The 23,249-nt window shown below is 41.3% G+C and overlaps 3 protein-coding genes across 4 annotated transcripts in view; 1 reads left to right on the top strand and 2 right to left on the bottom strand.

The window, feature by feature from the left end:
- Window positions 1-16,668, top strand: part of dnajc17 (DnaJ (Hsp40) homolog, subfamily C, member 17) — a 34,404-nt gene extending 17,736 nt beyond the window's left edge. The window contains exons 11-12 of one of the 2 annotated variants that reach the window (XM_067613243.1): window positions 16,254-16,389; window positions 16,578-16,668. In XM_067613243.1, the coding sequence (XP_067469344.1) occupies window positions 16,254-16,370 (117 nt within the window). In that variant the 3' untranslated portion in view covers window positions 16,371-16,389; window positions 16,578-16,668. Of the gene's footprint in view, window positions 1-16,253; window positions 16,522-16,577 lie in introns of those variants that run through there. The other variant, XM_067613242.1, reaches the window with a different exon arrangement.
- Window positions 840-11,549, bottom strand: LOC137199172 (cdc42 effector protein 3-like). The gene is made up of 3 exons (XM_067613244.1): window positions 7,544-11,549; window positions 7,260-7,418; window positions 840-5,870 (listed from the first exon to the last, which is right to left on the bottom strand). Exon 3 carries the CDS (start codon window positions 5,733-5,735, stop codon window positions 5,121-5,123), a length of 615 nt encoding a protein of 204 aa, XP_067469345.1. The 5' UTR covers window positions 5,736-5,870; window positions 7,260-7,418; window positions 7,544-11,549; the 3' UTR covers window positions 840-5,120.
- A 2,972-nt stretch (window positions 16,669-19,640) lies between the features above and the next one.
- Window positions 19,641-21,798, bottom strand: gchfr (GTP cyclohydrolase I feedback regulator). Its single transcript, XM_067613245.1, has 3 exons — window positions 21,639-21,798; window positions 21,006-21,100; window positions 19,641-20,329 (listed from the first exon to the last, which is right to left on the bottom strand). Exons 1-3 carry the CDS (start codon window positions 21,672-21,674, stop codon window positions 20,200-20,202), a joined length of 261 nt encoding a protein of 86 aa, XP_067469346.1. The 5' UTR covers window positions 21,675-21,798; the 3' UTR covers window positions 19,641-20,199.
- Between the last annotated feature and the right edge of the window lie 1,451 nt (window positions 21,799-23,249).

Below are 23,249 nucleotides of genomic sequence, written 5' to 3'. Positions count from 1 at the left end.
AATACTTCTCACTAAAGAGGCACCATGACATAATGGGTGAACCGGTGTGGATAGTAATGTTGATCCACATCTGGCCTGGGGTCAGTGGACATGGGGGGGCATTTGAGAAAGAGAGATAGAGGTAATAAGAAGCCAGAGCCTTGGAGGTCCTTCTCCTTGGACTCTATGTGAAATCGAAAAATCAGATCACTCTCCTGTCATCTACCCCTCCATCACGCCTCCACACCAGCCAGCTGCAATCACATAGGAGAAACTTGGGCGAGGACTTGCTTCTTTAACCTCATCAATCCAAACACAGTGCTCAGAGAGTCAGGGTCACAGGGGAGCCCAGAGAGACACACATATGACTTCAGCCTCAGCTTCAGTTCCAACTCTGTGGGGCTTAATAAATGACTCTGGGGCCAATGTGAGGGACCTAATAGAGTGGGGGCCGCAAATTCCCCTTGAAGCCCCCCCCCCTCAGGGTCCAGAGACCTTGAACATTACTTTGTTATACTTTGGTGTGTTAGATTCTCACTGCTCCCACACAGAGACACCGAGGAGACCTGATAAGTCTGTTATTATTTTGCTTATCCAGAGAGCAGATATGACATGATTTATAATGGGCCCTACTGCAGTCACCCAGTTTTTCTCACCGTGGATATTAAAAATTTCAAAATAGGGAAGGGCCACATCTTCCACACCATGTGGAATTGCTCCCTATGCTCTTGACTTAATTCAGACCTGTCTTTTGGGATAAGATCTAGTTTCATCTCTATTATTTGTTGTGTCTTTACATCTTGACATAATAAATTATCAGAGTGAGAGATTGGGAAATGGGCAGGCTTATTAAAGAAGTGTTTAAGTTAAGTGCAAGCATTTGTTTTAGCATTGTAGTGTACACAGTTGCAAATTTCAGGGAATCCTGAATGAGTCATGATGCCTGAATGAGCCTGAAGTAAAATAATAAACAGTTGTTTTATATCAGTTGTGGCCTGTGTTTGATAACAAAGCCCACGCATGGCTCAGACACTGTACATGTACAGTAATTTCTGTGGTTTTCTGAGGGCTGTAAATAGTTGATGCATCAAAATATGATTTCACATGTGTGGCCAACTATATGGATTCCACAGAGTATGACTTGTAATTCATATCTCACCTCCCAGACTGCTGCGGATATGGAATCGCTATCTAAACATCTGCTTTGTCACTGCCAGATGTAATGTTTTTGTCTCTGGAGATGTGATGCCATCATTAATCACTATGAACCTTGATTCACGGTTTATTGTGTAGTTTAGCATACCATATTATTTTAAGTGAATCTATCATAAAGGTTTTAAATTTGAGCTCTCTATGCCTGCTTCTTCCATCTAGAGCCGGAGTTCAGGCTTGTCACGACACAAACCAGATGCAGCAGATCAGCTATTCTGGGATTGTTTTTCCAGCCCGCCAGTTTGCAAGTGCTTGAAAAGAGCACTCTCACCTAAAATAGCCCCCGAGTCTGGAAGAGATGCACTGGATGTGGCCATGTAGTTGGCATATTCAACCCTGGCCTGACCTCTCTCTGAATGGAGATAATGGACATCTAGGAAGTAGATCAGCATGCTGTTTTATCCAAAGGCAGCATATAATGTTATGATTGGTTTGTACCTGATGTTATTTTTGCATTCCAGGTTAGTATAGAGTAGAGAGAGACAAGTAATGAGTTTGGGGTGATAAATTGTGTATAACAGGACCCTCAAGGAACAAAAGCAGAGACCTCACAGTTTATAGAAAGGATACACTGGTTTAGGAAACCTCGGAGTATAAAGACGTGTTTGCGTTTTCTCATTAGACATGGAATGAATTGCTTGGTGTGGTCAGAATGTCAAAATGATTGTGTTACGCCCAAGTACGCCCACTTCATCATCCGTATCATGAGAAGGGATAGCTGTTGTGTATTGGCTTGGCACTAACTGTCCTATAGCATGATACAGACAGCATAAACAATATCAGTTTCACAAAATCCCCTTTTGTGTGAGAATCCATGTGAAACCATGCTGCATATTTCAGTAGCATCAGGTTGTACTGGGAGATGCAATTATAGTCCAAGGATTTGCCAAAACAATATTTTTAGTTTTTTAGTTAGTGCCTGACAAAATAAATAAATCATAAGAGCTACATTTTAGTGAGATGACAGGGTTTCTAGCTATTCTCTATGACAGCAAGTTTAGACTTTTGGAGGGAGAGAAGTGGTACCAGATGTGATTGGGATACTTCACAGCTCGGCCAGTTTGTGCAGCGCAGACAAGATAATTTGTCTTCAATTACAGGCCCTTTCTTCTCACATCAGTCATGTGGCTGAACACTTGCTGAGCTCAAGTTTATGTAATTCCTCACATTAAGGGCTCTTGTGCAAGCAATGTAGTCATTGCGGCCAAGGACTTGTGCGATTGCAAGAAGGCTTTTTTCAGAAAAAGCAGTCTTTGAATATGCTAATTACTGAAAGTGATAATGAATAAGGATAATATGTGTTTTCACAAAATTTGTTTGGGGTTTTCTTTATCAAATCAGGTTGAAGTACATGAAATACCAAGATTTGATATTTATTGTGGTACTTGTATGGTATTTGTTTTTTAAATATTGTTTTTAAAGGGGACCTATTATGCTAATTTCCAGCTCTATATTTTTATTTCTGGACTGCACTAGAGTAGCTTTGCATGATTCACAGTTTCAAAAAATTACTTATCTTATACTGGCCCTTAATGCAACCCCTCAGTTCAGCCTCTGTCTCTAACAGGCAGTCTTAGCTCCTGTCTCTTTAAGGCCCCCCTCCTGATCAGCTCACTCTGCTCTGAATGGTGAGGGGCAGCTGTATCAGTTGTGTTATATATATATATATACACACACACACATATGTATATGTATATATATATATATATATATATATATATGACTGAAAATAAGGAAAAACATAATGGGTCTCCTTTAATTGATTAAAGTTGTCTACCCATGTTCTTGCTTAATAATTTGTTTGCACAATATCTGTCCAACATTGCACAATTCTTCCTTCTCTTGTGAACAAATTAGCCTTTGGTCATTAAGGTGGGGAAATTCTGTCTCATGTTAAGTCTGTATTACTTAAAGGCTCTCTCTCCTGCTTATCATACAAAAGTAGCCTCTATAGATAAGACTGCCAAATTGCCGGCACACCCTGGTTACCCATTGAATGTCACTGCCTTGTGACACAGGTGTGCCTCAGAGCAGTGCATGCCTAACAGCCCAGCAGTAGCTTCAAAGTCCAGTTTACTGTAATACAGTATTTGTGGCTCTACACAAAACCCTGCTTGACATGCCTGTGTAATTTAGGCTTTTGTGTCTCTCCACCTTGAAATAATATTGTTCTGTTTGTTGTGTTGGATACTTCAAGGCTATAATTTCTCTAGAAACTGTCAGGTATAAGTGACAGACAAGGCTTATTGCTCCACAGTGGCTTTTGATGGTTAAAAACGCCAAATAAACGTCAGTCTATCAGAGTGTGTAAACAATCTCATACAAACACTCTAAAATGTTGGCATGAGCAGTTCTATTCACAAAACCATCAATCTTGGAATTTGAAATACATTTTTCTTTACTTCCCCAAAATACAATACAATAGAACAGAGTACATTTTTCAAAGCAGTTTTTCACAATCTGTTATTTTCATGAAATATACAAGAAACAGGGGAAATGATATCCAGTTTAAAATGGGACATGTCAGAACAGATATACAGTGCAGACGTACCCACAAACATGGCTGTATCTGTTTGGACATGCATAGAATTTCTAAATCCATTGCTAGAAGCGGGACACTTGTGGTTCGTTTATTTTGCAGCGTGACCCGTGGGGCTCTTAGGAATTTGACTGGTTCTGGGTTTGCCTCACAGCCTTTCCTGGCAACCCCCCACTAAGACACAGACTGAGGCCCTGTCCTCTCTTCTCCTTAGACCTGAGGAAAATGAACCTGGACTGTCAGGAGTAGTATGCACAAATCTCTCATTAACCATGCATGCTTACTTGTGCATGCGTGTGTTTCTCTTTACTTGTGGGCAAGTGTATGTGGGATGCAAGTATGTATTTTTCACGTGTCGGGGGTCTGTTTGGTCAGAAGGTAGTGTTTAAACCCTCATCAGGACTTTTGCTGCAGTAATGGATGTCTCTGGTCCTCCTCCCTCGACACCCCCTGCATATGTGGAAGTATCGTGTTACCCTTTACCACTTTCCTTCTCGTGCGCCACTCACCAGAGTATTGGACTCTGATTTGCAGCTAAGAAAACAGCCTGTTCTGGCATTTTTTTTTTCTACTGAGGTCTTGGACCTGTGGCCTGGCTTGGTCTGCAGCCCAACCTGCCACCACTGGCTGGCTTTTATTGGAAGCAGAGCTAAGTGTTTGTTTTTACTGCATTGTTGGGAATGAGAGATGGGGGGTACCTTGGTCTACCTTTGAGTGGGGCCTCTGGGATGCGTGCGGAGGAAAAATTGCCCTCTGCACACAATAGATTGGCAAGCACACCAAGAGCCAAGACATCACAGCTCGAGGACCTTGGATTCCAGCCGCAGCTTTCCTTTTCTTAAACACAACACTCTTAAGTCTTAACAGCCGTCTTCAGTGCTGTGCTGTGTGGTTAGGGGAATTACAATAGCAAAGGAGGAAAGTAAAAGAAGGTTAAAATGTCCAGCTTCAAGTTTGACATCAGACAGAGTTCAGTCATTAACTTAATCGTGTCTATCTCTTCAAGGGGTGAATCTACGGAGAATCATAACTTTGGGATCATGCTCGCTGTTCATCTTAGAAGTTTTCAATGGTATCTGATTAAATAAAAGTAACATTTTTTTACTGAAATGCTGAAGAAAGGCAACATTTTTCATCCTGTATATCAGTCTTTCCAGTATAGTACTTTACCTCCGTTAAAACTTAGGTGTTACAAGATCTCTCCACAGGTCACTTGTAACTGCTTGGTACCCAGGAATCATAGGAACCGATATCTCCAGATTTATTTGAACCATGACCTCTTTAGGATACTGGTTTGTCCATAAAATCAGAAGTGTGTCCCTCAGAAGGGTTAGAGTTAGACCCCTCCTCCATATTCCAATCTCATAGTAACGTTCAGTAACTATATTATTTATTGTTGGAGTTTGTCCATCACCTGGAGAACATCATCCAGGATTGAAGGACCCAGGTCAAGGCTAAAGGAAAAGCCACTGTCCTCCTCCTTCTGCTGTCCAGCAGGTTTGTCACAGGTCACTGTGGAGTCTCCATCCTTGTCTGAACTCAGGCTGCCCTGTCCAAAGCTGTGAGTCTGATTTGGAGCAACATTCCCTCTTTGGTACTCATCCTCCTTTTCCATCTCTCCTTCCTCACTATCCAGCAGTGGCATAGAGCTGCATTTCTTCCTCTTATGGGAGGCATTGTGCTGATGGCCCACGGACCAGTCAGGGCTCTCTGAACCCTCTGCCTCATCCAAATTCAGACGAGGTGGTTTTGGCGGTGGAGAGCATGCCAGAAAGAGGTTCTGCTCACTCTGGGAGCTTTGTAGAAGCAGGCTGTGGCCCATCTGTAGGAAGGACAGGTCTCCAAAGCTGTCTGTATGGGCATCGTTTCCAATATGTGAGATGTGGCGGAAATCAGCCAGTGGTAGGCTGATCATGTTGACAGACAGCACCTCCCTGCGTTTTGAGTTTCTGCCGGACCAACGACCAGAGGATGGCTTTCTGTACAAGGATGTTCTAAGTGGCATCTTGGCAGATCTTTTTAATATAGGCTTGAATGTCCTTTTGTTATATCCTCAACAGTCTTTGTGTCCTTTTGTATTTCCTCCTTTTCTTGATAATGAATTCTTAAGAAGTGGTGAGGCTTAAAAACATAATGCCATCTGCAACAAAACACAAGAAAAGAGGATTATAATTAAACAAATGTACGTCAGATACCAAGTTTCCTTTGAACATTTTTTTTATAACACTTTTGATAAATCCATTTTTGTTTACTCAGGTTTCACTCTCATCATGTTAGAATACAAAGCAGGTCTGTGCGTGGGCTTGTCATGTAAGTCAGCACCAGATGTAAGTGTTGGACTGTATCAGTCGGCCTTATGTGAATCAGCAGCTATTGTTCAGAGATTGCACCTGCTCCACTTGATTTTGGTTTAATGAAATTCAGTATTATTTGGCAACAGAGGGATGTTCCAAAATTGCTTTGAAGCTTTCATCTCTAAATATTTACTTTTCAAATCCCAGTTTTTTCCCATAAATGCAGGTGTGGTCTGCTGTCTATCTTCCAAAGGAAGTTTATTAGCCTACTTAAGACTTCCAGTAAGCAAAGCAACAAAAATGCAGATTCCCCAGTGGGAATTGTTATCCTGCATGTAAGTACATAGCATCTCTTCACATTTTGTTTTGGTGAAATGTAAGTTTTTATGGTAATTTCTGTAATAGCTGAGATGCAGTCTGTTTATTTTATAGTGATGTGAGAGTTATGTAATGACTCTAGATGTAAAAATTAATAAAATTTTTATTCCATAAAAACAATATGACTTTAGGCATTATATTTAAAAAAAATAGGCTATCCATTTTCTAATGTACTTTGTGGATTTTATATTATTAAAAATTCACCTCCACCAACAAAACTTAAAAAGAAACATCTTGGTTCAAATGAAGCAATACTATAACACTTGTCAAACTTTGTTTTAAAAAAACAACCATTTTTGCATTCTGGGACCTGTAATCATCATCATCATTTATTGACTAACTCAGTTCATCAACGTTGGCATGCCGATTAGATAATCAGTGTCTGTGATTTTACAGTCTCCCCAACAGCTTTGCCCACATTAGATCTGTGTTCGTGACTTGAAACACTCACTCTGTAAATTTGTAAGCCACTACAGCAAACAGGTTTTGTTGGCCTGTAAAGGTTTTATCGGCACTTAAGTAGCAGCGGGAGATTGGAGAGCGTGGACACAACAGCATTCCTTTCCAAACATGTCAGTTTGGCCAAGGAGGAGTCTTAGGATTTCAGCCATGAGTATCCAGTTCAGAAAACACTTCATGGCCAAGTAAAAATTCAAGAAGCCCATGAAAACAGATTGGTCAAGAAACACTTGTGAAATTATCTTTCTAAATGCTGCCATAAATGATCGATCTGTCTAATGGAAACACTAACCTAGATTTAAAAGTAATTGATTTGAAGATTTGTCTTTTCATGCAGTTGTCTGTTTAGTAGTACAGTTAACAATATAACAGGTAAAGATTGATTAGTTAGTTCTTACCTGTCTTCCTGAGAAAATACAAGATATTTGAATCCCACGCATGCACACACGTCTCTGTCAGGAAACTAGGCTGCGTCTCATACCTGTACACACTCACAAACTCTTCTTTGACATGATGGGGCTTGTTCAGCCGTTACAGAGAAGACCTTGTTGTACAACCTTGAGACAGAAACAGAGTGAGTTAAAATAGTGTTTTCCTCAATGACACAACCAAATCAACTTACACACCAATTTGTTGCATTTAAGACACAATATCCTTACTGCAAAGAGATTGACTCTCTTACCTTTGTCTTTACTGCTGCCTAGGTGACTGTTCTCAGTCCTTGGACATTTGATCCTTATTTTGCTAATCCTTCCAAGTGTAAACTCCCCTTTGCATTGCAGAACACTCCAGGTGTGTTGTCGGTGAAAGTCTTCTTTGCCAAAGAGATAAGCCAGGTGAGGTCAGAGTACAAGAGTGTCAAGGCATCCAGGTGGACGTTTTCTTTATTTTTTTTTCCTAAGGCTTTGCGTAGTTTATATTTGCACTTATTCCACTTTAGAATGGTTGCCAGCCATCAGATGATATCATCCTGATTGTGATGTGAATTGGCCTTTTAGTTATAAGTGTTAAAGTAAATCCTGCTGATTGGTTGGCTGCACCCATTACCAGAGGGAGAGTGGACGCAGGGTAGGAGCTGCTGATTTAATTCCTGTGATACTGAGAAAGATTGAACTGCAGGAGAAACTACAGCACACAACTCATTTTAACTGCTGTATGGTGTGTGAATGTGTTTGAGAGAAGGGAAGCGTGAGAGAGGTTGAGTTTGAATAGGTTAGTGAGTGTTCAACAGGTTGTGTTTGTGTCTGAGAGTGGGTGTGTTTCATCGTGTGTGTGCTTATGTAAAAAAAGGAAGTCTTAGTCGGTGAACAAACAGGTCAGCTACCCAGAGGTGGGGGTTAACTGGTCTCTAATCTCCATGTCATTGTCCCCCTACTCTGCTGATTTCCTGATTTCCTGCCTGCTGTTGGCTTGTCTAAAGCCCCTGAGTCCAGCCCACTCTACAGACCCTTCTGCCTGACTGGAGGCTTACAGCTTCTCTATATAATCAAAGCACACTATCGCACACAGACATGTATGTACAGGCACGCTGGGTTGCACAAGAGAGATAAGTTGTTGCATTTCTAATTCTCATGCCTCCAGCATGTTGTCTTTGCCTTTGGAATGCTATAGCAATACAGGAATGGAAATTGTATTGGAGCAGCAACTTTTTTCTGCTGTATGGAATTTGTCTTTGTTAAAAATAGTGGGGTTAAAGCATTTTTTTTGTGTTTTCACAGGCAGTAACTGGGATCACACATTTTCTGTTGTCTTTTGGTTTGCAAAGATTATTTTTTGGAATACAACTATTTAATCTTCAACAACTTGTGTCCCTGTGTCACACAGAGAGTAAATTAAAATCACCAACACACCATCATGCTTTGATATTACAGCCAAGTCTTATGTTCCAGCAAAAAGGAGGACGTGGCCCTGGATCCTTTTGTCTCAATGCTTTCCTCTTGTTTGCTAAACTTAAACATGCAGGGTGTGAAGGAAATGGACAAATGGTATCTTTCACTACTCATCCAGTCCTTTCAAATTGATCCAATAAACAATAGGCGTGCCGCCTGATCCTCTCTTGTACTCTGGCCCTGCACTCCAATGCCAGAACAGTCTGAAAGACCAGACACAATTACTCACGCAAATGAAATTATCATAACATTTACTCAAGACTGAAACAGAACATTTTTGAACATCTCTGTTCTGAGAACCCCCCTCCTTCCACCTTCAACCACAAAACTGCTTTCATGCTAGTAGACAATCAGGGTGAAGAGCTTGTGTTATCTACGGTATTTGGGAATGACCTCACAAGACCTGCTGTCTGACCAAGGTTGGGCTTACTCTGCTAGTTGTGTTGTCATGCTATGTAGCCTCTGGGCTGATGCGTTTAGCCATAGCTGGATTTCTGTATAAGCCTCTTCTCTAAGGCCTGACCATAGCGGGCAGTGTGGTTGATGCAACTATGCTGGGCCTGAAATCTGGGATGCTGCGTGTTTTTGTTGTTGCAGGATAAAAAGTGTTTCCAGATATTGCTTTGACTGGCGCTAGAAGCCCAAACTGAGGCTTTGGTGGATATTCTTCTGGCCCTTTGTTGTGTGTTCTCCAGCTTCCGCTGTATCAAGGCCCTAAAACAGACAGCGTTTAGGCAAGATTTACAACAAGCACTCTGTCTGATTCTTTCATATGAAAAACATTGTTAAATGACAACAAACATAGGACATACTGTACTTTGATAAAATTCTGCCTGTGGTACGTCCATGAATTAGCCTACTCAGAGTACTCAGATAGGCATGATAATAGACAGACAATTTTCTTTGCTGTGGTAGAGTACTGGACTACCAAATTTCTGTATTGATCTCTAAAGCAGTTCTTTTTTCTAGTAGCCACTCTTTGTAATTTCCTTTCATCAATTTTGGCAAGAAACATCCCAGTGTGCATTTGTCAGCATCCTAACCCTTGTCATCACTGTTTGTCTTCAAAGTGATGACTCAGTGATGAGGTTTTTTTGACAATGCTCCAACAGAGCAGCAGTCTCAGCAGTCTGGCTGCTAAGAGGAAGTGCAGACACTCAGTTGCATGATTGCCACATGACAGAGAGATCTGACACCAGTCAAAGTCCAGGTGTTACATTATTGAATCTCAAGTTCAGACTTATCAACACATGACAAAGCTTACAGTAGCCTCTAATCGACTCAGTCAGGCCAGGGACAACATAGGAAGAGGATGAATAAGCTAGATAATGAATGGAGAGATAAAACAGGTATTTCTGGCGTTGCACATTTGCTTCATGCTGTCCCCTCTTGTATAGACAACTGTCCATTAAAGGTAAAAAAAATCATCTACCAGAAAACAGTAACATAATAGTAATGTTTTGCTATGATAGAGAAAAATATTGGACTTGCTCTCCTTGTTGTTTTTCCTGGATGGAGTTTAAAGGGGACCTATTATGGTCATTTTCTGCTCTATATTTTTATTTTATATATTTAAGGCCCCCCTCCTGATGAGCCCACTCTGTTCTGACTAGCCAGCTTTCCGGAAATTAAAAGCTTTTAAATGACTACATAACGGGAGACTTTTGTTTTGAAGAATTTACAGGAAATGAAACATGTTCCTCACCATGTTAGCAGTGCTAAAAACCAGTCAACACAAGATATGGAGAAAATTATTCAGCAGATCAGTTAGAAATAATGCAAGGAGGAATAGCACAAACAGAAACAGCCACAGTGATGATGATGTTTGATGAAGAGCTGCAGATGACCAGCACACCTCCAACAGGTAAACACCTTATTCTACTTTGCCGTGCTGTGCAATGGAAAAACACTAACAGCATTCCAGCTCGACTCGAGTCATGGCTCGGCGTGACTACCCCCAAAACAACGGAAAAACACCACAATGTCAGCAGAGTGGAGTAGTGAACTTGTGCGCTGTGCATGGAGCAGATGACCATATACAGAAATCCGTCACAAGCCGACGTCGGCTCGGGCTGAAAGAAGAAAAACCTGTTGGAAACCAAGTGTTCAGAGCAGTCTGAATCCGGTGCTTTTTGCTCACAGGGATTACTTCTACATACGTTAACCTCATTATTTGATTTTGGCCACATTTAATATGAACATCCAACATTGTAACATTATATATACATGACTGAAAATAAGGAAAAGCATAATAAGTCCCCTTTCAAAAAAAAACATACATATACATATGCATAATTCACAACATACTGTTTTTTTCCTGTAAATGTGGGTGGTCAGTGTAGGCTGAGAATGTACTGCCTTGTCTCTTGGCACAGAATCATTAGTAATTATTAAATCATGGCTGTGATATTTAGATTACTTTGCAGACTGGAGATTTGAAGTAAACAGTATGCAGCAGGATACATTCCTCTAGTTGTTTGTTCTGTACATTAAATAGATAAGGAGGCCTTGTTAACATGGGAACACAGATATACGCAGAGTAAACAGACATTTCAAGTTTGTGTATTTGGAACCGTCATTTGATTTTCATTTTTTCCTCCCCTCACAATGCCCAAGCTCTTTTTTGACATCTCCAAAGTTCAGACTGCATTCTTACCAGTCTCATGGCCCCTTTTGTTTTAATGGGAACTCTGCTGCAATCAGAGGGCTTTTCCTGGAAGGCTAGGATGTGAAAGACATAATTTTGCTTTTACAACGATGTATTGTTGGATATTAAAGAGGCCAAACTCCCACATCTCCCTATTCTAGGATCCCTGGGCTCATCCATCATAAAGAGAAATGCCAGGGCACCAGGAGTTCAGGTCTTTGCTGCCATTTCTCTTTTCACTGTTTATTTCCTTTGCTTTAACAGTTTCCAAAGGCACTCTTCATCTCTGTCCAACAGACCTCTATTCTGTCCAATACCGTGACTATGTACGATCACATGCATACACGTCCACACATATACACACCTACTGACATAGCACCTCACACCCTCTCCTGCCTTTTTCCTTCATTCTGAATGTAATTGGCTAAATCTGCAGTCCTCACGCAACTACAACTACCTACTATACACAGTATTCATTCAGGTACTGTACTGTACTTTTGGGTAAACAGAGCAATACACAGCGTCTCTTTTCTATTGCAGCCTGACTTTGCGATTTAGATTTTTTAAATATCTGTATTTTTTCATATGGTAAATATATTTTCTAGTGTATTTTCAAGGATGTAATTTCTGCAGTTTGCATATGAAATAATTGACATGTATAACTGTGGTTGTCACAGTCAATGTATTAGTATAATAGATGTATTGTAGATGTAGAACACTGCATCTGCAGACGTTTTCTATTCAGACATATCGGCTTTTGCTGTCCAATCAAAGGATGTGTTGTACTAGAGTTCCATTCAGAAACCAGATGTTCTCAGGACACGCGCATGTAAAGGGTTAAATACAGGAAGTAGATTTGGGCCTTAATCTCTGTGTAGTGTTTGTTCTTCACTAACAAAAACATTATAATAGACCAGACCTTTGGGGTTTCATGTCTGCTGAGTCTTATAATGAATGATGATTAATCCTCTACCATTTACAAAGCTTAGGTTTTGTCTGCATAGGAATTTCACCTTGGCTCCAGTGTTACATGTGCAGCACCTCTGTTTGTTTGAGTTAGCAGGAGTGCTTGGGCACACAAACACAGACAGACAGGCAGACACACACACACACACACACACACACACACACACACACACACACATACACACATACACACACATACACACATACACATACACATACTTGCACACAAATGATCTCTAAATCTCTAAGTGTTCACCTCTCATAAATCACCTACTCCAAACCTCAGTGACGCACACACACATAGAAACCCACACTACGCCACCACACCACACACATACACACACACCAGATGAATAGTTCCTTGATTAACTTCACCAGAGTGCATTAGAGGCAGAAGTGTTAGTCTTGACCACAGACCAGGCTTGTTAGAGAAAAAAGATATTTCCTATTTCTGTTTTTTTTGGCATTTTTGCCCCCATTGGACAGTGGGCAGTGAAGAGGCAGACAGGAAACAAGGGGAGACAGAGAGATGGGCATGACATGCAACAAAGGTGCCTGGCTGGAATCAAACCACGGACGTTGCGGTTATGTGGCATGTGCAGCAACCGTTTGGCTACCGGGGCGCGCTGCAATTTCTTCATTTGGCAGTAAAGCCTGTAAAATTCCTTCTTGGCTCAGTGACTGTCTAGTTAGAGATATCTGATGACGTAAATGAATAATCCAGTTATCATATCTGAACTTGTAACCTCTCAGGCTGCAAGGTTAAGAGACAATAAGCATCTAATGGCAAATATACAATCTAAAAATGTTTTAAAAGTCATCACAGCTTAGTTTCAGTTTGTTAAGTACGAGATTAATCATGAGGCATTAAACAGTTAAAACAAATGTCCTGTGAGAGGTGTTAACATCAGGCTTTTAATGTCCAGTTTAATACTTTGATGGCTTCAATGTTTATCAGGTTGCTGCACAAGCATGTGTTGTCTGTTTGTCAGGTGTCTCTTTTTGTGTCTTTCCCTTATGTTCATTTACATTCACATTTTAGACATTGAGTTGTTTCCAGGCTGAAAAAGATACAACAGTAGAATAAACTTTAGTTCCGAGGGACAGTGTCACAGCATCCTTTACTGACAGAATGAAACGGTTATTAGATTGGTATAATCTTATTTGATAGAGAATACTAAATGAGCTGCAGAGAGATGTCAGAAGGGAGTTTTGCTCTGTTTCTTTCATGTCTGTCCCAGTCACCACATCTCAACCCAACTTAACTTTTATAGATTTTGGACCAACGTGTTACAGCGCTCTGGAATAATGATGTTCATCCATCCAGTTGAGTTCCGGAAATTTATGTCAGTTTGACTTAAATTCGTCACCCATCTGTGTTTGTGAAATATAATAGGCAGTCATACCAGTTCATATCAGCTTTCCTGAGAGGTTTTTGTATGTTTCTCACAAAATGGCTGAGTATGCATTTGTGTCCGAACATTTTTTTTTAGAGGAAGAAGCCCCTGTCTTTAGCTTTTGATAATTTGTGAAAAGATTCTTTTCTTGTTTCCATTTTGTCTAGATAATGGCAGTCTCTTCTTAAAGCAGCACTAGTCTACACTCTTTCTTCTTCATACAATTACTTCCTCACTCAGTCACTCAGTCACTCATGCTCACATGCTTGCATACTCACACAAATCTCACACATACAGGAATGGTGTAATGTGCAGCTGATCTGACCACTTGTGCTGGGAGAACAGTGGCCACCTGCGCTGCAAGATACCTCCTGTTGTGTGTGGGAAAGAGTCTGAGAGTGTGTGTGTGTGTGTGTGTGTGTGTGTGTGTACGCGGCCTGACTCACAGCACTGGTGGTATTCATGATGTCATTACTGGCCTGGGGTCAGACTGGGGTGTGCTGTTTGGAGGCCTAGCCGTGCGCTGATGTCACATTGCTAATCCTCAGCTTGTTTGTGTGTGTGCATGCGTGCGTGCGTGTGTGTGTTTTACTACCATCCTACCTCCACAGTGGCCTCGCACCCTCCTCTCTTGGCTTTGCACGGGGGCCCGTTGTTTGTGTTCTGCGGTTTCCTACTCACCCTGGGCCCCAGTGTTACTGCAACACACACACACACACTTGTGTATGTAGACACAAAGTGTTAAGTTACAGAGTGATGCACTGGCTAAACATGTACATTGTAAGTTAGCACCCCAGGCAAGGAAACATCTCTCATCCTGAGAAGAAATGCGTCACACTGCCCATAAAGCACCTGTTAATGCTCATAATTACCATCCATCATTAGCCCAGAACTGTGCACCAGTGACCACACCGGGTATAGAATAGGTTATATTAATTCTGACTGATTTCTCAGTTGTACTTGAGTTTTGTGACCAGTAGAGGGCAGGGCAGAGTGGACATATATTTGCTGAAGTGGAGGGAGCGTTTTCACCAGGCTGCCTGTATACATGCTTGTATTTTGTTTAATTTGAAGATGCAAGAGTTGTTTATTTACCTAATGGCGTTTGCGTGATATTTCATAGTTACGTGTCAGACGAGGGCTTGAGCTCACATTACTGGAATGATAATAGCAGCTTTCCTCAATCCAGGGGCGGGGTGGTGAGGGGAGCAGGGGGTAACTTCCCCTTCGCCGACCCTCTCTTCTTCCTCCACACTTACCCTCTTTCTCTCAGCACATGGATGCTGGAGTCCCCGTGATGTTTTCCAGATGCCTTAGCTCAGCGAGCACACTGACAAAACCTACCTCTCCTCTTCAAATCGCTCTCGCTCTCTCCCAGTCCTTCATGCACACACTCACTCGCTCTCTCCTGCAGCTCACTGTCTTGTTAAAGAGACACTTCCTTGGCCCAGCAGACTTCCTGGATATAATCTTATAAAACAATGGCTTGCTCTGTGGACACATGGATGTCCTCCCCCTTAAAAATGGGATGATGGTGTTTGTAAGTGCATGTGCATGCTTTAAATAAATGCATATTTATGCACATATAAACATTATCCTACTCTCCTACCTACTATATTTAAATATTTGTAGTGTCTCCTCATTCCTCTTTAGAGTGCCCCGTCTTCTGCCTGGATGTGTGTGTGTGTGCTGGCCTGTGTGTGGCATTTGTGACCGCACAGATTGTGGCCTGTGTGTGTAAGACGTCTGGCCTGTGTTCCACCCTGCTTGATTAGCCATTAGCCAGTGGCTGCCCTCTCCGATTCCCCCACAGTAAGAGAATCTCTCGCCATCGTCGTCCAAGCCCAAGCCCTTCAAAGCAATCTCACACACACACACGCAGTGAGAGCCGGGCGACTGCCAGGCCTAATCCCAGCTCTCATTTTAGGGTTTAATGACCTCAGGCAGCGGAATTACCCTGTCACAGTTGCTCTGCGGGCTGCTGTCTCATGCATGTTCACCCTGCCATCATACTCATGGTAACTGAGATGAGAGCATCCTTCTGAGTCCGCCTCTCATCTTCTCTGTACCCGCAGGCCCCGTCGTGAAAGCAAACAGAGAGTGAATGGTGACAGCGGTGTCATTCGCTCCATGTGTTGCCCTGTGTCGCTGTTGTCATGATATGAAATACTGACGTTTGACTTTATATGACTTCCTGCCAGTGTAATGGCTTGATGATTGCATATATGCTGATACATCTTTTATGTATGTTATAAAGAGAGGTAAAACAATAAAGACAAGTAGAATAAAGAATCTTTGAAGATTGTTAACCTCTAAGAAATTACATAAGGCTCAAATAACATAGAAACTTTACGAAATAGCTTCATATTATCAAAAACAGAAATACAGATTGACACTAAAGATTGTAATATGTGCAGTTTTTGTCTTACCATTTTCCATGTTAAAATTACTTTGTGTTACCTTTTTGACATTTTTTATCTGTCCCATCTCCAGGGCGCCCTGACAAATGAACGTGACTACGAGAGCTTGGTGATGATGAAGATGAGGCAGGCCGCAGAGCGACAGAGACTCATAGAACAAATGCAGCAGGAGGACGAGGATGAACCATAGCATGGGAGGATCCAGCTCGGTACCAGCCCGCAGCCATTAACTGAATACCTGTGTTAGGCTTTAGTTTCATAAAGCCTCTTATTTGTTTTGTTATTATTTTTGTATGTGATACACTGTGTACTAAAATAAATCTTTAATAACTAAAGTGAGACATTTTTTTCAAATCTGTTATTTTAATCAGTGTGTTGTGTCTTTCCCTTCATGAAGAACATAGGATGACTGAGGGAGACACAGAGTAGAGAAGAAGTGAGGGCTTCTGAAGGATTCAGTGTTAAAGCCTGAGGTGGTCCCAAAGGTAGGAGTCCTAATACTCAGGGTGCAGGGATGAATAAATACAGCTTTCTTTTTTTTTTTGGACCATATTCTATGGATGCCAAATGCATGTTTGCAGTTAGCTGGACTGTGTTGTCCTTTTAGCAAACAGTGCAGTCTGTTTCATACGCATATAAAATTTAACACAGTTAATTTTTAGTATTGTTAATCTGTTTTAGTCTGAACTGAGATGAACACATATTACATGTTACTTTATTATGGATATTTATGGAGGAAAATGTAACAAATTTGTAGCTCATTCATCGTTATATTATTGTACTGTAGTGCCTTGATTGTTACATCTAATCAATGCACTACTGAGCACTACTACATTCGTTGGTAAATTCTTATAAGACCTTTAGAGATTGAAGGCATCCAGTGACAACTTAGTCTTTGTTCATAGTGTTGTAAAAGAGCCAGAGGAGATTGGCCGTCCAACACCACACGTAATCAGAGCGGTATAATGATGTAATTTTCATCTGTCAGCCATTGTCTGGTTAGCTATGACAACTCATTACCTCATTACTGTAGCCAACCGTGTGTAATGTAAAAATCACTCTTTGTTGTCTACATACTCGATCAGTGAAATGAGTAGAGCATTGTAGCAATCCAAACCGCAGACCGTGCGATGTGACTACGTGGAAATCATTTCTCCCCCATGTTAAACCAGTAATCAGGCCGAGATCGGAGCACTAGGTAGGCTTTTATGGGAATTCTTGTGGGCTCACGTGATGAAAAGTGAACATACTCTGGAGGCCCTCTATTATAGATCTAGTGGTTTAGATGATTGTTCCCTGGGCTTTGTATACTATACTTTGTATAATATATCTAAAGCTCTCCTCCTGACTGAAGAGGCCTTGTGGACTGCACAGTTTTAAGGCTGCACAATGCTGTTCATTCAGCTCATGGTTTCTGTTCTGAGGTCGATGTGTGACTGAATATTGGTATGTAATCCAAGCTGCCCTATACAACCCATTTATTTTACAATACTGTGCAAAATAATGTAGATCAGTGATTCCCAATCTTTGGGTAAAGTCACTCCCATTCCAAGGGGTCACTAGGCAATTTAAGGGATAGAAAGACAAAATTATGGATGAATTATGTTTATTTTTTCTGCCTTTTTTCCCAATACTTGTGAAGTACTAGACACTACCTTTTCAGGCCTCTAAAAATCCTTCAAATGAAACAATCTGAGGAGGAAAAATCATTCTTTGTTTGAACTGCTCATAACCGATAATCACACTAAGTCCATAACTTGTGATGAGGACAAATAGACATGGATTCACTTTAAGAAGTTACAAGCCAAAAAGGTTCAGAACCACTGATGTAGATCATCAGTATCTGATCTGATCTGGAAAGGCCCTCATAAGTGACTAAATACTGTAACATGTTAACAAATTTTCAAATTGAGTCCAGTCCATTTAGCATAGCTTATAAAGCTTGGAGACAGGGAATAACAGCTGGCCTGGCTCAAAGAAAAAAAATCCCCCTGCTAGCAGTTCTAAAGCTCATGAATTAAGATGTTTCATCTCAGTTAATTTGTACGAAAAAACGAAGTGTAAAGACGACAAGTTGCGGTTTACGAGTGATTTTGACGCAATGGATCTGCTTGTTTTGGAACCCGGTCAACTTCTTCACTTCAGTGTTTCCATTTCACACACTTCATGGGCCATGAACCAGCTTGAATAGAAGTACATGCCACACTTGAGAAAATGTCTGTGTTCTGTCCTATGATACTGACCTCAAATTTCCTCTTAAGTTATTTTCTATTACTGTTCTAGGCTATTTCACAATATGCTTATGTAACAGATACCTAGAAGATACATTGTATTCCTTATTTATGTTCTCTGAAGTGACATGCTACCGCTCTGTGACCCACATTGAGTCAGACCTTACATTGCCAGACTGTTGCGGTCACCCCGCGTTTTGTAATAAGGTCCTCTCACTGTGGAACATCTATCCATCTAAATAGTTTTATTTTTCCTGTCCCTTGAGGGACTATGGCGTAATGGTGTGTCTGTATTTTTAGGGCTGTGTAGCAGTGCTTTCTCCTGCCATTGTGTTATTCAGGAGCCACATGGCAGCTTTGCAACATCCAACCCAGTCATCCATCTCCCTGCCACTCCTGCGTTGCCCTGCCATGGCTCTGTTACACAATGTCCAGCTGTGGAGTGTAGTGGTGTGGTGGGAGACATCTGCTCCTCTCCTCCTGCAAAATCCCCTCATCACATGGTTTTGTTTATGCATAGTCTTTTTCATATCCCGGCAATGTGAAAAAAATCCCAGAAACACACAAAATCTGTCCAAATGACAACAGAGGAAATACAATTACAGGAAACACATTCACCACCAACCCTGCCCTGAGCCCACAGTGGCTTGTGCTGCATGCGAACCAGGATGGGAGGATGAGCCTGTTGTACAGTCTGTGCTATCAACAATTACAGCAGAACCTTGGAATCTTCATAGCACCTTCTTCCTCTCTTTCTTCCTCACATTGTCTGCACTGAGGGTGTCATGTCAGTGAATGCAAACAGTATCTGGAGCTTCCACGGTCACAGGACTAGGAAGCACCAGCACCTTTTGATCTTTAGTGCGGAGGTGGAAGCTAAGTCATGTGTGAGGCAGCAGGTCTGGTAAGAGTTTGGCTGTGAGCTGGCTGGCAAAGGCTCTAGTTTGCGGATTAGTGATGCAGGCTGGCCCCAGACATGCGCTGGCAGACCTGGGGCTGTAATGAAACCACCCAGTGTTTTTTGGCTCTCACAGGCAGACTCCTGCACTGTGTGCCTGCAGTGCTAGTGCCTCATCTTGGGGCATGCAGCATCCCTGTAAGGTGCCACAGAGCTAGCACTCATAATGATTTTTTTTTTTATGTGTCATGTTTGTTTAGTGTCTATTCGATTGATTATCAGAAGACAAATACATGTGTTCCATTTTGTCTGCGGTAAATCTTACAAAAGATTGCAAATTGTTTTCTTTTATTAATAAGTACACAAGCAATTCACATCATTACATCATTTAATCATAAGCATATGATACACTAACAAAAACATCTTTACACAAATATATCTAGCATAGTTGTTTATAGGGAGCAGGGTGAGGCTTTTTGTATGAGATGAAATCTTTTATATTTGTCTTTAATCAAGTCCTACTGCCAAATTACATATTAACAGTAAAACAGGCCATCACTTGTACGCTTGTTCACCACTAGTAAACAAACAGTAAACAAACAATATTGGCAATGGGTCTTACAAAAGCTCTGAAATGTGGTTTGGAAATTGGTGACCTATAACCTAAACAATATAATCTGAAACCTTACGTCTCGGATAATCTCAATTTTTAAAAAACATTTTCATTTGACAATAGGCTGATTTTTAACAGCCTATACATTGAATATACAGGAAAGAACCTAAGTTAAAAAAAAAAAAAAAAAGTCGATTAAGTTCTTCAGCATGTTTCATTCACCTTTTAAAGGCTTATAGAGGTATTTGGATACAGTCAACACTTGCTCCATGATCAATCAGTCTGTCTCCTTGTGAAGGCACCACACCAGCGTCTGTCCCACTCCCGTCATTGTCATTACGCGGAAGCCAATCTTCTCCAGCTTGTCCAACACCAACCGAGGTGGGTCGTCCACATGGTACTCGGAACTAAATGAGCATAAACACAAAGTTATTCCACTTTCCACAGATGTGGGATTTCTCTGTCTTTCGGTAAACTTTGCTCGGAGAGTAGAATGCTGTTAATTGTTCTGGTGCTTGTTCACTTCCTTCCACACCTTGGTTCATTTCCCAGCAGCATTTGAATCAGATTGCCAATGACAACACTTCCCTGATCTGTATTCCATCAGCTTGAATGGTTTATTCTAAATCTGCAATGCAGCAGGCTTCCTCAACCACATTGAGAGTTTTTTTTCCCTCTATGTGACCTGATCTCAGATCTGTTGTCAATATGTACACGTTAACTGCCAAAATGAAAGAAACACCACTGTTAAGCTCCTAAATATGTAAACAAGGCCCAGTGTAGGCACATTTACAGTTCACCTGGGAGTCCAGGGGATTTCAGCATTGGACAAGTGCCATTACAGTTTACTTGTTTACTATTCCCTGGTTGGGCAGTGGTGGTGGAGATGGTTTCCCAAATATCAAACCAGGAGTGAAAGTCTTCATCTTATGAGAGACATTAAAGTCTTCTTTTGTGGATGGATCTGTGTGTCAAACTATACCTACAAATCTCTCAGGTATTTGACTAGCTACTTTCTGCAAGTACAGTACTTTTTATGTCCACCCGCAACAATAACTAACCCTTCATATTGTCAATACTCACAAATTGTTTCCCAGCATAGTTGTTTTCCTTGCTCCCAAGTAATTCATGAGTGCTGGATCAGAATATTCATCTCCCACATTTGTTGGACCACTCTCCTGAAAAACAGCAATTATGTAGGCTACATTACATGTGACAACTGACCTAGACTAAGACAGGATGTCTTTGCTAAAACAATATTTGCTGCCTGTTATTTGTGCATCTCAAGTTGCATGTCACTGAATACACTTGCAGCCCTCTGGCAGGTGCGGATCATAATCTCCAATAACTGGACAGCCTAAAAACAGATCATCCAATACTCAGAGACTATAGAATTAGGTGTCTTGAGTCTTGCAGACAACAAAATGATCATGCGCAGTAAGAGGCCGACGACTGAGTAACATGTGTTTTTAATTTAGGGCACCAAAAAACACAACCATAGGCACGCTGCTCTGTCTGTAGCCTTAACTGTTTACTATTGCCAGCATGCAGAATATTACAGGCCGCTGCATAACTGTAATCTGCGAGTGACGACCTTGAGTGATTAGCAGCATGCGCAGTGTTGCGCAGCCAAATAAATAAATCACTGACGCTCTAACTCGAGCGCGCCTGCCTTAAAAGCATAACACGACTCGTTTACGGATGCAAGATACACACCAGTCTTATCTGCGTGCTGATGAGCATGTAAGGCATCCCTCCTCCCTGGCTGTGGACCGTTATTCCCCTGGGTATGACTGAAGAGGTTTCTTCTCAGACGCGACAGTCCCCTCTCCAACTTGCGCTTCTGCTGACAGCTCTTTGCGGAATGCGGAAACACCCACCGCCACGGACCAATCACAATTCCTCTCCCAGCATCTGTCAACAGTGCTGCCTGCTCAATACAGAGTCTTGCTCAACTGATGTAGACTAATCAGTAGTTTGTTGACATGTTGGTCAGTGTTCATGTACCAGAGGGAAATGGTTTTATTGCAGAGTTCACAGACATGATTTATCAGACAGTTTAATTAACCTGCAATGTTTGTTGTTTTTTTTTTTTAGATTTATATCTTCAGTACAAAAGCTGTAAATTATCTGTCGCTGGGAAAATGTAGATGTTTTTCCAGTTTTGTTTAGTTAAGCTTATAAGATTCAAGTTTATAAAATGGCAACAATAGCCAATTGCAATGAGAATTTTACCTCTATTCTTTCTTTATGCAACAAAATTTTGCTCATGCTGCCCCCTTCACAAGTCCACAAGGATTCAGCTTACGTGATGCATCTGCTAAAAAAAGGATATAAATGTGCATGCATGTATTACATTGGACCTACACTGTCTGGAACTCTAATTTCCTCCTCAGGGATTTATTAATTTCCTCCTCAGTGCAGCAGTAATAATTTTGGATCAGCCTTGTGACTCAGAGGGAAATGAAAGACATAGACCGTAGGCAATCAACAATGGCGGGGACTCTGATAAAATCAGTAATATGAATGTAATGTCCCACTGATGCCAGAAGAGCCCATCGGACATTCAGTTAGGCTTTTGCATGTTACGCTCGGTGGGAAGAGTAATTTAAAGCCTGATCACAGCTTGATATTGTGATGGTAGGCAGACATGAATCTGAGCAAACCACAGGTCATTCAGACATGCCCTGTACCACAATCAATAATACTTACCAACAAACTTTATTTACATTAAAGTTTTTTTTAGTTTTTATCATATATTTTATTTTACACTTGATACAGCTCTGTTATTCTGTATTGTGAGTTTGAATAGTGACTGTTTGTTTACTGCTAAAAGGATCCAACATAACAGTGTCATTACCACCTCCAGAAATTATCCAGAGCCTGTAATCTGTAGCCCCTTCATTCAGTGGGACACAGGTGCTTGTTGAGCCTTGCTGAGAAGATTGCCACCTACTGGCATCCAAAATCATTGAAATCCACAGTTTGTGTTTCTTGCCTTTTGAATTTATCCACCACATCTTTCACATTGATCACAAATTTTCACATACTGTGTGTCACTATTGATATTGCGTCCCCCTTTGGAAAACAACCACTTGTCAAATGACGAATTTGTATTTTGGCTTTCAGTAGTCTGTAAAATTAATGACCCTCCATCTGAATCATTTTCCAAAGAAAGGAGTGTTCCTGAGGAATGTGTCTTTTTTTGCGTTTTATCTGTCCCTGTTAACCTGAGACCTAGTTCAGGAAAGAAAACAGGAAAGCAGCAGGGTTGTCACTGAGGCCCCCCAAAACAAACCTGAGACCCCCCTCTTGCCGAAAGAACAC

The sequence above is a fragment of the Thunnus thynnus genome, chromosome 16, assembly GCF_963924715.1.
Source record: "Thunnus thynnus chromosome 16, fThuThy2.1, whole genome shotgun sequence".
NCBI lineage: Eukaryota > Metazoa > Chordata > Actinopteri > Scombriformes > Scombridae > Thunnus > Thunnus thynnus.
This window is presented reverse-complemented; position numbering and strand designations above follow the sequence as displayed.